The sequence below is a fragment of the Rhinoraja longicauda genome, chromosome 2 (genome assembly GCF_053455715.1).
Source record: "Rhinoraja longicauda isolate Sanriku21f chromosome 2, sRhiLon1.1, whole genome shotgun sequence".
Lineage (NCBI taxonomy): Eukaryota > Metazoa > Chordata > Chondrichthyes > Rajiformes > Arhynchobatidae > Rhinoraja > Rhinoraja longicauda.
The window spans coordinates 7,084,713-7,102,226 of record NC_135954.1 but is presented as its reverse complement, the minus strand read 5'-3'; the positions used below and the strand labels follow the sequence as shown (position 1 = coordinate 7,102,226).

Here is a 17,514-nt window from a genome sequence, read left to right as displayed (position 1 = left end):
CCCCCATAGTTTGAGTTGAGTTTATTGTCACGCACACCGAGGTACAGTGAGAATCCTTTTGTCGCCCGCTGACCAGTCAGCGGATGGCCGATGCATGATTACAGTCGATCCGTCCACAGTGCACAGATACAGGATGAAGGGAATATCGTGAATGACTGACGTTCAGTACAAGATGAAGGTATTTATTCACAAAATGCTGGAGTAACTCAGCAGGTCAGGCAGCATCTCAGGAGAGAAGGACGTTTCGGGTCGAGACCCTTCTGCAGACTGATGAGGACAAGATAGCGTCCAGTAAAGTCCGGTGTATTGTGTGGGATAGCGCTAGTGTGCGGGGATCGCTGGTTGGTGTGGAAAAATAGAAACATACAATAGACAATAGGGTGCAGGAGGAGGCCATTCGGCCCTTCGAGCCAGCACCGCCATTCAATGTGATCATGGCCGATCATTCTCAATCAGTACCCCGTTCCTGCCTTCTCCCCGTACCCCCTGACTCCGCTATCCTTAAGAGCTCTATCCAGCTCTCTCTTGAATGCATTCAGAGAATTGGCCTCCACTGCCTTCTGAGGCAGAGAATTCTACAGATTCACAACTCTCTGACTGAAAAAGTTTTTCCTCATCTCAGTTCTAACTGGCCTACCCCTTATTCTTAAACTGCGGCCCCTGGTTCTGGACTCCCCCAACATTGGGAACATGTTTCCTGCCTCTAATGTGTCCAACCCCTTAATAATCTTATACGTTTCGATAAGATCTCCTCTCATCCTTCTAAATTCCAGTGTATACAAGCCTAGTCGCTCCAGTCTTTCAATATATGAAGATAGGTGCAGGAGGAGGCCATTTGGCCCTTCAAGCCGGCACCGCTATTCGACGTGATCGTGACTGATCGTAGACATGTTGGCCAAAGGGCCTGTTTCCGTGCTGTATCTCTAAACTAAATTAAACTAATAAGGATCTACAGTAACCAACCGCCTGTCTTGGATGAATCACAGCCAAGCTACGGACAAAAAAAACACACACTAACGCCTCTGTTTTCTCAAGAGACTAAGGAAATTTGGCACGTCTCCAATGAGTCTTACAAACTGGTGCAGATGCACCTTTGAAAGCACACGATCAGGTTGCATCACAGCTTGGTTTGGGAACAGCTCTGCCCAACACCGCAAGAAACTGCAGAGAGTTGTAGATGTAGCCCAGTCCCTCACACAGACCAGACTCCCCACCATCGATGAGAGGATGAGAGGAGATCTTATCAAAAACGTATAAGATTATTAAGGGGTTGGACACGTTAGAGGCAGGAAACATGTTCCCAATGTTGGGGGAGTCCAGAACCAAGGGCCACAGTTTAAGAATAAGGGGTAGGCCATTTAGAACTGAGATAAGGAAAAACGTTTTCAGTCAGAGAGTTGTGAATCTGTGGAATTCTCTGCCTCAGAAGGCAGTGGAGACCAATTCTTTGAATGCATTCAAGAGAGAGCTAGATAGAGCTCTTAAGGATAGCGGAGTCAGGGGGTATGGGGAGAAGGCAGGAACGGGGTACTGATTGAGAATGATCAGCCATGATCACATTGAATGGCGGTGCTGGCTCGAAGGGCCAAATGGCCTCCTCCTGCACCTATTGTCTATTCACTCCAGTCTAGTTTAGTCTAGTTTAGTTTAGAGATACAGCGCGGAAACACTAACGCTGTCCTAAACGCACTGGGGACAATTTACACATACACCAAGCCAATTAACCTGCACGTCTTTGGAGTGCGGGAGGATACCGAAGATCTCGGAGAAAAACCCACGCAGGTCACGGGGAGAACTTACGAACTCCGTACGGACAGCAGCCGTAGTCGGGATCGAACCTGAGTCTCCGGTGCTGCATTCGCTGTAAGGCAGCAACTCTACTGCTGCGCCACCGTGCATTTATTGTCACCTGTACCGAGGAACAGTGAAAAGCTTTTGTTGCGTGCTATCCAGCCAGCAGAAAGACTATGATAAAGGGAACCTAGTAAACCTACGCTGCACACCCTCAACAGCAAGAATATCCTTCCTCAAATTTGGAGACCAAAACTGCACACAGTACTCCAGGTGCGGTCTCACTAGGGCCCTGTACAACTGCAGAAGGACCTCTTTGCTCCTATACTCAACTCCCCTTGTTATGAAGGCCAACATTCCATTGGCTTTCTTCACTGCCTGCTGTACCTGCATGCTTCCTTTCAGTGACTGATGCACTAGGACACCCAGATCTCGTTGTACGTCCCCTTTTCCTAACTTGACACCATTCAGATAATAATCTGCCTTCCTAGTCTTACCACCAAAGTGGATAACCTCACACTTATCCACATTAAACTGCATCTGCCATGCATCCGCCCACTCACACAACCTGTCCAAGTCACCCTGCAACCTCATAGCATCTTCCTCACAGTTCACACTACCACACGGCTTTGTATCATCGGCAAATGTGCTAATGGTAATTTTAATCCCTTCATCCAAGTCATTAATGTATATTGTAAATAGCTGCGGTCCCAGCACCGATCCCAGCACCGAGCCTTGCGGTACCCCACTAGTCACTGCCTGCCATTCTGAAAGGGACCCATTTATCCCCACTCTTTGCTTTCTGTCTGTCAACCAATTTTCTATCCATGTCAGTACCCTAACCCCCAATACCATGTGCTCTAATTTTGCCCACTAATCTCCTATGTGGGACCTTGTCGAAGGCTTTCTGATAGTCGAGGTACACCACATCCTGTCAATTTTCTTAGTTACATCCTCAAAAAATTCCAGAAGATTAGTCAAGCACGATTTCCCCTTCGTAAATCCAAGCTGACTCGGAACGATCCTGTTACTGCGATCCAAATGCTCCGCAATTTTGTCTTTTATAATTGACTCCAGCATCTTCCCCACCACTGATGCCAGACTAACTGGTCTATAATTTCCCGTTTTCTCTCTCCCTCCTTTCTTAAAAAGTGGGATAACATTAGCTACCCTCCAATCCACAGGAACTGATCCTGAATCGATAGAACATTGGAAGAGAATCTATCTTTCTCTGCTTTAAAAATATCCACTGACTTGGGCTCCACAGCCGTCTGTGGCAAAGAATTCCACAGATTTATCACCCTCTGGCGAAAGAAATTCCTCTTTATCTCCTTCCTGAAGAGACGTCCTTTAATTCTGAGCCTGTGCCCTCTGGTTCTAGACTCTCCCACTTAATGGAAACATCTTCTCCACAGCCACTCTATCCAGGCCTTTCACTATTCGATAAGTTTCAATGAAGTCCCCCCTCATCCTTCTGAACACCAGCGAGTACAGGCCCAGTGCTGTCAAATGCTTATCGTATGCTAACCCACTCATTCCTGGGATCGTTCTCACTAAACTTCCTCTGGACTCGCCAGCGCCAGCACATCCTTCCTCAGAGGCGGGGCCCAAAACTCCTCACAATACACGAAAACTGCGGTCTGACCAGCGCCTTGTAGAGCCTCAGCATTGCATCCCTGTTTTTGTATTCTAGTCCTCTCGGAATAAATGCGAGCATTGCATTCGCCTTCCTCACTACCGATTCTGAGATGCCTCACGGGTTAGACGGGGGACACAAGGGAGTCAGGCAGATAACAGCTAGCCTTAGTGACCAAGTGTAGGAAGAAACTGCAGATGCTGGTTTAAACCGAAGATAGACACAAACTGCTGGAGTAATTCAGAGGGAGAGGCAGCATCTCTGGAGAGAAGGAATGGGCCACGTTTCGGGTCGAGACCCTTGGTGGCCCATTCCTTTTCTCCAGAGATGCTGCCTGTCCCGCTGAGTTACTCCAGCAGTTTGTGTCTGTCTTGGTGACCATGTTTGGTACGGACATGGTGGGCCGAAGGTAGGGTTGCCAACTGTCCCGTATTAGCCAGGACATCTCGTATTTTGGGCTAAATTGGTTTGTTCCGTATGGAACCACCCTTGTCCCGTATTAGGTCCGGTGGGCGCTATAGGCCCGGATGCTGTAGGCCCGGACAGTGTAGGCCAGGACAGTGTAGGCCCGGACACTGTAGGCCCGGACAATGTAGGCCCGGACAGTGTAGGCCCGGACAGTGTAGGCCCGGACAGTGTAGGCCCGGACAGTGTAGGCCCGGACAGTGTAGGCCCGGGCAGCGTAGGCCCAGACAGTGTAGGCCTGGAGGCCTGGGTGTCGCCTAACGGAGGTTGAGTAGCAACCCGCCTCCCAGCCTGGGTGGCCGCTATTTGGTGGAACGGGAGCATGTGGGCGCTGGCTGGTCACCTTGCCCCTTATTTGGGAGTGAGAAAGTTGGCAACTTCTAGCCAAAGTGCCTGTTTCCTGCACTCTACTGCGCTACACTCCACAGCCATCAACACAGGGACCTCAGAGCCTTGTGCTCAGTCCCCAGCACAGCTCTCTGAAAAGCCCATGACTGGCACGGTGCCAAAACTATCTTTACACTTGCAGAGGCCACCAGTGCTGTTGGCTGAATAACAATGAGTTCAATGGTTGAATGGTGCTTTGTTGTCCCAAGTGAGAAAAAAAAACACAGAGCGAAATTCTTTCCTGTAACTTCAGTAACTTACTGCCATGCCTGAGAACAGTCCCCGACGAGCAAAGTGTACAGAAAGAGTCTTGGTTCTTGGTCCTCCAAAATATTCCAAATGGAATTTAAACTGGAGGTGGCCCACTGATGCCGCGGTGCAAGAGCTCCAGGTTGTGGCGCCATTTTCGAAGTCCCCTTTCTCTGCTCACGTTGGGAAGAAGGTGCAGGAGCCCGAAAACCATGACCCCCCACCCCACTAGTCACTGCCTGCCATTCTGAAAGGGACCCATTTATCCCCACTCTTTGCTTTCTGTCTGTCAACCAATTTTCTATCCATTTCAGTACCCTACCCCCAATACCATGTGCTCTAATTTTGCCCACTAATCTCCGATGTGGGACCTTGTCGAAGACTTTCTGAAAGTCGAGGTACACCACATCCACCGGCTCTCCCCTGTCAATTTTCCTAGTTACACCCTCAAAAGATTCCAGAAGATTAGTCAAGCATGATTTCCCCTTCGTAAATCCATGCTGACTCGGAACGATCCTGTTACTGCGATCCAAATGCTCCGCAATTTCGTCTTTTATAATTGGCTCCAGCATCTTCCCCACCACTGATGTCAGACTAACTGGTCTATAATTTCCCGTTTTCTCTCTCTCAGTCAGGGGAGATGGGAGACACAAAGATAAGGAAGGGTGAGGTGTGAAAAGGAGAGATCGCTGGTCGGCGGGGACCCGGTGGGCCGAAGGGGCCTGTTTCCGCACTGTATCTCTAAACTAAACTAAACTAAACAGAGAATAAATTAACTGTAACACATTAGACGTCATGCGGGACGAGCGCTGAATATTGTCTTATTCCAAAGAGTAATCAATTGAAAGATTAGCGTGAGCGTAAGGAAGATACTGTGGTGTGAACACAGCACTAATCCATTCAACCAGTTCAATGCTCTCTGGGTAAAATAACGCCCTGCAGCTCTGCATTCAGTGAGTTGAGTTTGCTCTGCAGTAATACGATATTTCAATTACATGACAAAATGATTTGAAACGAAGTTCGCTTCACCTGCACAGGCAAGTGGGGACCTGGCAGCTGGACAATAAACCCTGACCTACGCACGAACCGCGCGCGCTGTTGAGGTGAATCAGCGGGCAACCTTCCCACGTTAAACATACAAACATGGTGTTTGTCTCTGATTAGGACACGTCTTTTGACACCACATTTAGGCCTCTGCTCTCCGAGATTTTCAATGATGGCAAGATTAAAAGAAACTTAGAAAACAGGTGCAGGAGTAGGCCGTTCGGCCCTTCGAGCCAGCATCGCCATTCAATATGATCATGGCTGATCATCGAAAATCAGTAGGGGAAAAAAGAAAACTGCAGATGCTGGTTTAAATCGAAGGTAGACACAAAATGCTGGAGTAACTCAGCGGGTCAGGCAGCATCTCGGGAGAGAAGGATTGGGTGACGTTTCAGGTCGAGACCCTTCTTCAGACTGAAATCTAAAATCAGTACCCCATTCCTGCTTTCTCCCCATATCCCTTGATTCCATTAGCCCTAAGAGCTATATCTAACTATCTCTTGAACACATACAATGAATTGGCCTCCACTGTCTTCTGTGGCAGAGAATTCCACAGATTCACAACTCTGGGTGAAAAAGTTTTTCCTCATCTCAGTCCTAAATGGCCTGCCCCTTATTCTTAAACTGTGTGACCCCTGGTTCTGGACTTGCCCAACATGGGGGGCATTTTTCCTGCCTCTAATGTGTCCAACCCCTTAATAATCTTATACGTTTCTATAAGATCCCCTCTCATCCTTCTAAACTCCAGTGAATACAAGCCCAGTCGACCCATTCTTTAAGGAAAGATCTGTACCGGGAGAGAGACAACCATACGGTAAAAGGTTTAGTTTAGGATCTTGAAGGGTCTCGACCCTAAACGTCACCCATTCCTTCTCTCCACAGATGCTGCCTGACTGGCTGAGTTACTCCAGCGTCCAGTGGAACTAATTGTAGACTTTCGGAGAGATCCCCCTCCCCTCCCCTCACTCACCATCAACAGCACCACAGTCACATCTGTGGAATCATTTAAGTTCCTTGGAACCATCAACTCCATGGACCTTAAATGGGGGGCCACCATCGACTCCACAGTCAAAAAGGCCCAACAGTGGATGTACTTCCTGCGGCAACTGAAGAAACACAATCTGCCACAGGCAATGATGGTCCAATTCTATACTGCTATCATTGAGTCCGTCCTCACCTTCTCCATCATGGTCTGGTTTGGCTCAGCCACCAAGCACGACATCCGGAGGCTGCAACGGATCGTGCGCACAGCTGAGAAGGTTGTTGGCTGCAACCTTCCCCCCATTGATGAACTGTACACTGCAAGGGCCAGGAAACGAGCGGGCAAGATCATCTCTGACCCCTCTCACCTTGGCCACAAACTCTTCGAAGCACTTCCCTCTGGAAGGCGACTCCGGACTGTCAAAGCAGCCACAGCCAGACATAAAAACAGCTTTATTCTCCATGAGTGATTGTTCCGCTCAATAACCAAAGTCTGTAGTCTCTATTTTGCTCTGGTTTATTTTCACCCACATGTTTAGACCGTAATGTTGTATCCTTATTGTTTTGATGTGTTTATGCTTTATTCCTAATTGTTAACTGTATGTTTGTGGTGTCATTTGTGAGCGGAGCACCAAGGCACATTCCTTGTATCTGCACATACTTGGCCATTAAACTTATTCATTCATTTTGTGCCTATCTAAGGTTTAGTTTAGTTTGGATTATTATTCTCACATGTACTGAGGTACAGCGAAAAGCTTTTTGTTGCATGCCATCGTGTCAACGAAAAGACTATCCATGATTACAATCAAGACATCCACAGTGGCGCGGTCCGGTCCAGTCCAGTCCAGTCGCCGTCGTGGTAGCTCTGCGGGAACTGTGCGTTTTCAACAGGTATGTTTACTTTAAAATTACCCCTAAGTGCTCTAGCGTGTGCTAGCACTTAGCATTAACCAATGTACGACCGGGAAACGCTCGTAAAATTAAACTCGAGCGCTACCGGATCACTATTAAACAGAAAACTACTCACCGATATACCGATAGAGATCATCAAAGGAGCGCACCGCGGCAGCAGCAGTAGCAGTGGGAGCGCAGGTCAGCGGGAAAGTCGGAAAAAACACAGAGGGAAGCGAGGGGGGATTCGGAACAGGCTGAGAACCCAAGCCTTACGTCCACCTCTGCCCAGCATACTTCTGGCCAACGTCCAGTCCCTGGAGAACAAGCTGGATGACCTCACGGCAAGGATCAGATTCCAGAGGGAGATAAAGAACTGTAACATCCTTTGTCTGACCGAAACATGGCTGACCCCGCTGGTGCCTGACCAGGTGATCTGCCCATCCGAGTCCTTCACTGTTTTCCGGGCGGACAGAACGGAAGAATCCGGGAAATCCAAGGGCGGAGGAGTCTGCTTCTTGACCAATAATAACTGGTGCAATCCTGGAAATATTAAGACGCTTTCTCGTTCCTGCTCGCCGGACCTGGAACATCTAACTATCTCATGCCGACCATTCTACCTACCCCGGGAGTTCAGCTCGGTGATCATCACAGCCGTCTATATCCCACCGCATGCGGACACCGACGTGGCACTGTCCACCCTACACGATGTGTTGTGTCAACACCAAAACAAGAACCCTGATGCGGCTGTGCTGGTGGCTGGAGACTTCAATAGGGGAAATCTCAAAAAGGTCATGCCCAACATCATGCCCATCACGTGTGTTACCAGGGGGGAAAGAACTTTGGACCACTGCTACACGCCGTTCAGGAAAGGCTACAAGGCCGTTTCTCTCCCTCCTTTTGGGAAATCTGACCACGCTGCCATTTTCCTGCTGCCGGAGTACAAACAACGGATAGTACGGGAAGCGACAGTGACGAGGGATGTAAAGCGGTGGGCTGACCATTCAGAGGCCATGCTGCAGGATGCACTGGGCGATGTCGACTGGAACATGTTCCAAGCAAGTTCCAGAGACGTAAATGAGTTTGCGGAAGCGGTTACGGACTTCATTGCCACAATAGCCGATACCATCATCCCCACGGTAAGGGTCAGTATCTTTCCTAACCAAAAACCCTGGGTGGACAGGTCTATTCGCGTGGCCTTGAATGCTCGCACCGCTGCTTACAACTCCGGCCTGGCATCCGGCAACATGGACGACTACAAGGGAGAGTCCTACCGACTGCGAAGGGCAGTGAAGGATGCAAAAAGGAGGTACCGGGACAAGATGGAGTCACAGATGGAGCAGCAGGACACCAGGCGCCTTTGGCAGGGGCTACGGACTATAACTAGCTACAGGTCCAGCACCCCCTCAACCGGAAGTGCCGGCTCCTCCTTAGCTGATGACCTGAACTCTTTTTATGCACGGTTTGAGACGGGTAACACCACCAGCTCGCCGTCTAAAAACAGCACCGAAGGGGCGCTGGCTAGCGAGGCTGGAGGGGGATCCACCGCCGGGGATGTGAACACATTCTCGGTGTCCGAGCATGAGGTGAGGTGGGCTCTGACGCGTGTGAACACGAGGAAAGCTGGAGGCCCAGATGGTATATCTGGGCGAGTACTAAAGTCTTGTGCTACTCAGCTTGCTCCAGTGCTCACCACAATATTCAACCTCTCCTTGGCAAAGTCCGTGGTCCCTGCATGCTTCAAAAGATCCATCATTGTACCGATGCCAAAGAATGCCTCTCCAGCGTGTTTAAATGACTACCGACCGGTGGCCCTCACCTCGGTTGTCATGAAATGCTTCGAGAGACTAATCAAGAAGCACATCTGTGCCCTCCTTCCTCGCAACATGGACCCACTACAGTTCGCATACCGTCCAAACAGGTCCACTGATGATGCGGTCTCCCAGGTTCTACACACCGCTCTCTCTCATCTGGACAGCCAGGGGGGCTATGTGAGGATGCTGTTCATTGACTTTAGTTCAGCATTCAACACAATAGTCCCCAGCAGACTGGTTGAGAAGCTGCTGGAACTGGGGCTTAGCACCCCTCTGTGTGCCTGGGTCCTGGACTTTCTCACTGCCAGGCCCCAAGTGGTCAGGATGGGGGAACACACATCTAGCTCCCTCACCCTGAACATAGGATCCCCCCAGGGCTGCGTCCTTAGCCCCCTACTGTACTCCCTGTACACACATGACTGTGGGGCCAGGTTCAGCTCAAACTCCATCATCAAGTTTGCTGATGACACTGTGGTGGTGGGCCGGATCTCCAACAACGATGAGAAGGCCTACCGGGAGGAGGTGGCTGATCTGGCACTCTGGTGTCAGGACAATAGCCTCCTCTTGAATGTCACTAAAACAAAGGAGCTGATTGTGGACTTCAGAAGGGCTAAACATCCAAGGACGTACACGCCACTGGAGATAAATGGGTCTACTGTGGACAGGGTGAGCAGTTTTAAATACTTGGGAGTCCGCATCACAGAGGATCTGACGTGGGCAACGCACATTGCCGCACTGGTGGGTAAGGCAAAGCAGCGCCTTTACCACCTTAGACAACTGAGGAAATTCAGAGTGTCTCTGAGGATCCTTCATTGCTTCTACTCTGGGGCTGTAGAGAGCATCCTGTCCGGCAACATTACAATCTGGTTTGGGAACAGCTCTGCCCAGGACAGGATGGCCCTGCAGAGAGTAGTGCGTTCGGCAGAACGCACCATGGGAACTACACTCGTCCCCCTGCAGGACCTATACATCAGGAGGTGCAGATCCAGAGCAAGCAAGATCATGAGGGACCCCTGCCACCCCAGTAACGGACTGTTCCAGATGCTACGATCAGGCAAACGCCTCCGCTGTCACGCTGCGAAAACGGAGAGGATGAGACGGAGCTTCTTCCCACAGGCCATCAGGACTGTCAACTTTTATAACTCCAGAGACTAAATTTTTGTCCACACTAATAGTAACTTATTAACTTTATTTATATGCTGTAACTGTAATTCTTTTTTGTGCACAATCTGCAAGCATTGCCACTTTCATTTCACTGCACAGTATGTGTATGTGTATGTGACAAATAAATTTGACTTGACTTGACTTGACAGATACAGGATAAAGGGAACAATGTTTAGTGCAAGGTAATGTCCGATTAAACATGGTCCAAGGTCTCCAATGGGGTAGATGGGAGGTCAGGATCTAGCTGATGAGAGGACGGTTCAGTTTCTTCATAACAGTCAGGAAGAAACTCTCCCTGAATCTGGAGGTGTGCGTTTTCACACTTCTGTCCCTCTTGCCTGATGGGAGAGGGGAGAAGAGGGAGTGGCCGGGGTGAGACTGGTCCTTGATTGTGCTGCTGGCCTTGCCGAGGCAGCATGAGGTGTAGATGGAGTCGATGGAAGGGAGGTTGGTTTGTGTGATGGTCTGGGCTGCTGCGTCCACAATTCAATGCAACTTCTTGCGGTCTTGGCAACTGAACCATCCTACCACAACCAGAGAGCGGTCCTGAACTACTATCTACCTCATTGGTGACCCTCGGACTATCCTTGATCGGATTTTATTTTCTTTATCTTGCACTAAACGTTATTCTCTTATCATGTACATTGTACACTGTAAATAGACAATAGACAATAGAAAAAAGGTGCAGGAGTAGGCCATTCGGCCCTTCGAGCCATTCAATGTGATCATGGCTGATCATTCTCAATCAGTACCCCGTTCCAGCCTTCTCCCCATACCCCCTGACTCCGCTATCCTTAAGAGCTCTATCTAGCTCTCTCTTGAATGCATTCAGAGAATTGGCCTCCACAGAGAATTCCACAGATTTACAACTCTCTGACTGAAAAAGTTTTTCTTCATCTCAGTTCTAAATGGCCTACCCCTTATACTTAAACTGTGGCCCCTTGTTCTGGACTCCCCCAACATTGGGAACATGTTTCCTGCCTCTAACGTGTCCAACCCCTTAATAATCTTATATGTTTCGATAAGATCCCCTCTCATCCTTCTAAATTCCAGTGTATACAAGCCTAGTCGCTCCAGTCTATCAACATATGACAGTCCCGCCATTCCGGGAATTAACCTAGTAAACCTACGCTGCACGCCCTCAATAGCAAGAATATCCTTCCTCAAATTTGGGGACCAAAACTGCACACAGTACTCCAGGTGCGGTCTCACTAGGGCCCTGTACAACTGCAGAAGGACCTCTTTGCTCCTATACTCAACTCCTCTTGTTATGAAGGCCAACATTCCATTGGCTTTCTGGCTCGACTGCAAACATGTATTGTCTTTCCGCTGACTGGTTAGCACGCAACAGAAGCTTTTCACTGTACCTCGGTACACGTGGCAATAAACTAGACTGAACCGAAACTAGACAGTATGGTTAGGTGACGTTTCGTGTCGACACCCTTTTTTAGACTGATTGTGGAGTGGGGGTGGGGCGGGGGGGGAGGGGAAGAAAGCTGAAACTTTGTTCTTCTTTAGAGACACAGCAGGGAAACAGGCCCTTTGGCCCACCGAGTCCACACCGACCAGCGATCACGCCGCACTACTAGCACCGTCCTACACACACCAGGGACAATTTATCAATTTTAACCGAAGCCAATTAACCTACAAACCTGCACGTCTTTGGAAAGTGGGAGGAAACCGGAGCACCCGGAGAAAACCCACGGAGAACGTACAAACTCCGTACAGACGGCACCCGTAGTCGCGATGGAACGTGGGTCCCTGGCGCTGTGAGGCAGCAACTCTACCGCTGCGCCACCGTGCCACCCCTTTCTGTTCCACTTTGTTCCCTCGACATCTTTATCTGTAAATATCTTAATTCTGCTTATTGATCCTTGGCAGAAATATCATCTTTCCTGCCTACGGTGACTGACTTGCATTTTTGTGTTTAAGAAAATAACTGCAGATGCTGGTACAAATCGAAGGTATTTATTCATAAAATGCTGGAGTAACTCAGCGGGTCAGGCAGCATCTCGGGAGAGAGGGAATGGGTGACGTTTCGGGTCGAGACCCTTCTTCAGTCTGAAGAAGGGTCTCGACCCGAAACGTCACCCATTCCTTCTCTTCCGAGATGCTGCCTGACCCGCTGAGTTACTCCAGCATTTTGTGAATAAATACCTGCATCTTTGTGTTTGATTTTTTCTAGGTTTGTAGCTTATTGTATTCCGCAACTAGGCGCTAACAGTGGTGGAACGATGTGCCGGAGGAGGGAGTTGAGGCAGGGACTATCCCAACGTTTTACTTTCAGTTTTAGAGATACAGCACGGAAACAGGCCCTTCGGCCCACCGAGTCCGCACCGACCAGCGATCCCTGTACACTAACACCACCCAACACACACTCGGGACAATTCACGTTTGTACCGGGCCAATTAACCTACAAACCTGTACGTCTTTGGAGTGCGGGCGGAAACCGAAGATCTCGAAGAAAACCCATGCCGGTCACGGGGAGAACGTACAAACTCCGTACAGACAAACGCCCGTAGTCGGGATCGAACACGGGTCTCTAGCGCTGCAAGGCAGCAACTCTACCGCTGTGCCACCCGGTAGAGATGTTTCCATTGTGCTCCAGGTCTGTGTGTTAGTGATCTTTACATTCCGATCCAGACAGACAGACAAACAGACACAAAAATAGCAATGAGCTTTGACAAAACTCAGCTTTGAAACTCGACACCGATGCAGAGGACTCTGACGGGAGAACATCACGTCTCGACACGGTCTCTGCCGCTGGAAGGCAGCAGCTCTACCACTATGCCACCGTGCCTACCTTCAGAAACAATACCACAGGTACATGGACAGGACAGTTTCGGAGGGATGTGGGCCAAGCGCAAGCAGATGGGACTAGTGTAGTGGGGCATGCAGGTCAGTGTGGGCAAGTTGGGCCGAGGGGCCTGATTCGTACACCATGTGACTCTATGAGTCTAGGCTGTCAGCTCCCGCCAAACTCTAAAACACCCTGCCTTGCGCAATGAGGATGTCACATTCCTTCCACATTCCAAAGACGTGCAGTTTTGCAGGTTAATCTGCTTCTGTAGATTGTCCTCCAGTGTGCAAGATAGGACTAGTGTGAACATGCGATCGATCGTTGGTCGGTGCAGACTCGGTGGGCCAGAGGGCCAGACTCCACCAAAGATACCACACAAAATGCCGGAGTAACTCAGTGGGGACGGGCAGCATCACTGGAGAGAAGGGATGGGTGACGTTTCAGACAATAGACAATAGGAGCAGGAGGAGGCCATTCGGCCCTTCGAGCCAGCACCGCCATTCAATGTGATCATGGCTGATCATTCTCAATCAGTACCCCGTTCCTGCCTTCTCCCCATACCCCCTGACTCCGTTATCCTTAAGAGCTCTATCTAGCTCTCTCTTGAATGCATTCAGAGAACTGGCCTCCACTGCCTTCTGAGGCAGAGAATTCCACAGATTTACAACTCTCTGACTGAAAAGGTTTTTCCTCATCTCCGTTCTAAATGGCCTTATTCTCAAACTGTGGCCCCTGGTTCTGGACTCCCCCAACATTGGGAACATGTTTCCTGCCTCTAACGTGTCCAACCCCTTAATAACCTTATACATTTCGATAAGGTTCCCTCTCATCCTTTTAAGTTCAAGGTTTCGGTTCGAGACCCTCTGACAGACTGGGGAGGGAGATAGATAGATAAGGAAGTACAAGGTGTGAAAACAGGGCAAAGGGAATGGAGATCAAGGAAAATAATAATAATAATAATAATACATTTTATTTATATAGCGCTTTTCATATACTCAAAGACGCTTTACAGAGATTTTGAGAACATCGGGAAATGAATAAATAGATAAATAAGTAAATAAATAAACGAACAGAGAAAGGAGACAGAAGGTGAGGTGACCTTCAGTGGTTGAAGGCAGTACTGAACAGGTGAGACTTCAGCGATGTTTTGAATGTGGTGAGTGTGGGGGAGTCTCTAACGGTTTGGGGTAGTGAGTTCCATAGGGTGGGAGCAGCGATGGAGAAAGCCCTGTCCCCCCAGGATCTGAGTTTAGTCCGGATGTGGGGGGATAGGAGATTGGCAGCGGCAGAGCGGAGGGTGCAGGTGGGTGTGTGCCTGTGGAGGAGGTCGGTCAGGTAGGATGGGACCAGGTTATGGAGGGCTTTGTAGGTTATGAGGAGGATTTTGTACTGGATTCTCTGGGGGATGGGGAGCCAGTGGAGTTTATAAAGGACGGGGGTGATATGGTCACGGATCGAGGTGTGTGTGAGTAGAAATGTGGTATGGATCACTGTTAGCTGGGAGAAGGTAACAACGAAACAAACAGGGATTAAATGTAGTCGGAGATGGCCAGTTTCCACGCTGTATTGTATAACCAAATGTAGAAAAGACAGCGCCTAAATGTTACAATTGATATTAGTGCAAGATCGCTTTTTTTTCAGTTTAGAGCTACAGCGCGGAAACAGGCCCTTCGGCCCACCGAGTCCGCACCGACCAGCGATCCCCACACATTAACGCTACCCTGCACTCGGGACAATTTTAAAAACATTTCTTCATACCAAGCCAATTAACCTACAGACCTGTAACGTATTTGGAGCGTGGGAGGAAAATGAGGGAAATCGTGTATCACAAAACATCTGAAAGACAGAGGTGACAGGATATCCACAGATATGAATAAGGGGAACAAAAAATTGAATCAGAACAGGTTTGACCCAAGTCAGAACCGCGAATGAAAACAAGAGAGTCGCCTTTTCAACGAGGATAGCCAATCTGCACTCGGTCAGTGCAATGCAGGAGAACACAAACCATTATTTAGAGGGGCCATTCTTTGGAAAGTGAACCAAAATGTCACTCGCGTGACCTGACATCATCACATAAAGTGTAGGGAAATAACTGCAGATGCTGGTATAAATCGAAGGTGTCACAAAATAGACAATAGGTGCAGGAGGAGGCCATTCGGCCCTTTGAGCCAGCACCGCCATTCAATGTGATGGTGGCTGATCATCCACAATCCGTACCCCGTTCCTGCCTTCTCCCCATACCCCCTGACTCCGCTATCATTAAGAGCTCTATCTAGCTCTCTCTTGAATGCATTCAGAGAATTGGCCTCCACTGCCTTCTGAGGCAGAGAATTCCACAGATTCACAACTCTCTGACTGAAAAAGTTTTTCTTCACCTCGGTACATGAGACAAATACCATACCAAAGTACCATACCATTAAATGCTGGTCCAGGAGGCATTCGACCCCCAGCGGTGCCCAGCGGTCACGGAACGCCACCATGGTGCCCGTGGGCACCACGTGTTCCTTTTCGAGGGACACCCGGGTGCGGACAAAGGGAATGGAGATCAAGGAAAATGTGGTATGGATCACTGTTAGCTGGGAGAAGGTAACAACGAAGCAAACAGTAGTCGGAGACGGCCAGTTTCCACGCTGTATTGTCCAACCAAATGTAGAAAAGACAGCGCCTCAACGTAAATCAAATAGTTAAATGTTAGAATTGATATTAGTGCAAGATCACTTTTTTCCAGTTTAGAGCTACAGCGCGTAAACAGGCCCTTCGGCCCACCGAGTCCGCACCGACCAGCGATCCCCACACATTAACGCTACCCTGCACTCGGGATAATTTTTTAAACATTTCTTCATACCAAGCCAATTAACCTACAGACCTGTAACGTATTTGGAGCGTGGGAGGAAAATGAGGGAAATCGTGTATCACAAAACATCTGAAAGACAGAGGTGACAGGATATCCACAGATATGAATAACGGGAACAAAAAATTGAATCAGAACAGGTTTGACCCAAGCCAGAACCGCGAATGAAAACAAGAGAGTCGCCTTTTCAACGAGGATAGCCAATCTGCACTCGGTCAGTGCAATGCAGGAGAACACAAACCTCTATGGCTCACCCTCAAAAATCATCAGTAAACTTCAATACATTCAAAACTCCGCTGCCCGTCTACTCACCCACTCCCCGATCCGTGACCATATCACCCCCGTCCTTTACAAACTCCACTGGCTCCCCATCCCCCAGAGATTCCAGTACAAAATCCTCCTCATGACCTACAAAGCCCTCCATAACCTGGCCCCATCCTACCTGACCGACCTCCTCCACAGACACACTCCCACCTGCACCCTCCGCTCTGCCGCTGCCAATCTCCTATCCCCCCACATCCGGACTAAACTCAGATCCTGGGGGGACAGGGCTTTCTCCATCGCTGCTCCCACCCTATGGAACTCACTACCCCAAACCGTTAGAGACTCCTCCACACTCACCACATTCAAAACATCGCTGAAGTCTCACCTGTTCAGTACTGCCTTCAACCACTGAAGGTCACCTCACCATCTGTCTCCTTTCTCTGTTCGTTTACTTATTTACTTATTTATTTATTTATTCATTTCCCTACGTTCTCTAAATCTCTGTAAAGCGTCTTTGAGTATATGAAAAGCGCTATATAAATAAAATGCATTATTATTATTATTATTATTATTATTATTTAGAGGGGCCATTCTTTGGAAAGTGAACCAAAATGTCACACACGTGACCTGACATCATCACATAAAGTGTAGGGAAATAACTGCAGATGCTGGTTCAAATCAAAGGTGTCACAAAATAGACAATAGGTGCAGGAGGAGGCCAATCGGCCCTTTGAGCCAGCACCGCCATTCAATGTGATCATGGCTGATCATTCTCAATCAGTACCCCGTTCCTACCTTCTCCCCATACCCCCTGACTCCGCTGTCCTAAAGAGCTCTATCTAGCTCTCTCTTGAATGCATTCAGAGAATTGGCCCCTGGTCCTGGACTCCCCCCAACATCGGGAACATTTATCTTGCATCTAGCTCTCTCCAATCCCTTAAGAATTTTATATGTTTCTGTAAGATCCCCTCTCATCCGTCTAAATTCCAGTGAATACAAGCCCACTATTGTCAAATTATCAAACCTTTGAAAAGCATTCTGTTGTTTGGATCCCACACAAAATGGCTCTCTGTCAGTGTTCCTTTAGCAAACAAGTGCACACAATTACCTCAGATTCTTCTGTCTATCATTCTGCTAACACACTGGATGCTAACACCAATGAGATCATGCTGGGTTT

At 48.9% G+C, this 17,514-nt stretch overlaps 1 protein-coding gene across 1 annotated transcript in view; it reads right to left on the bottom strand.

The window, feature by feature from the left end:
- The window catches only part of LOC144611052 (F-actin-uncapping protein LRRC16A-like), a 101,970-nt gene extending 86,309 nt beyond the window's left edge, over positions 1–15,661 (bottom strand). The window contains exon 1 of the mRNA XM_078430143.1: positions 15,637–15,661. Coding sequence (XP_078286269.1) covers positions 15,637–15,661 — 25 coding nt within the window. The remainder of the gene's footprint in view (positions 1–15,636) is intronic.
- Positions 15,662–17,514: the final 1,853 nt, after the last annotated feature.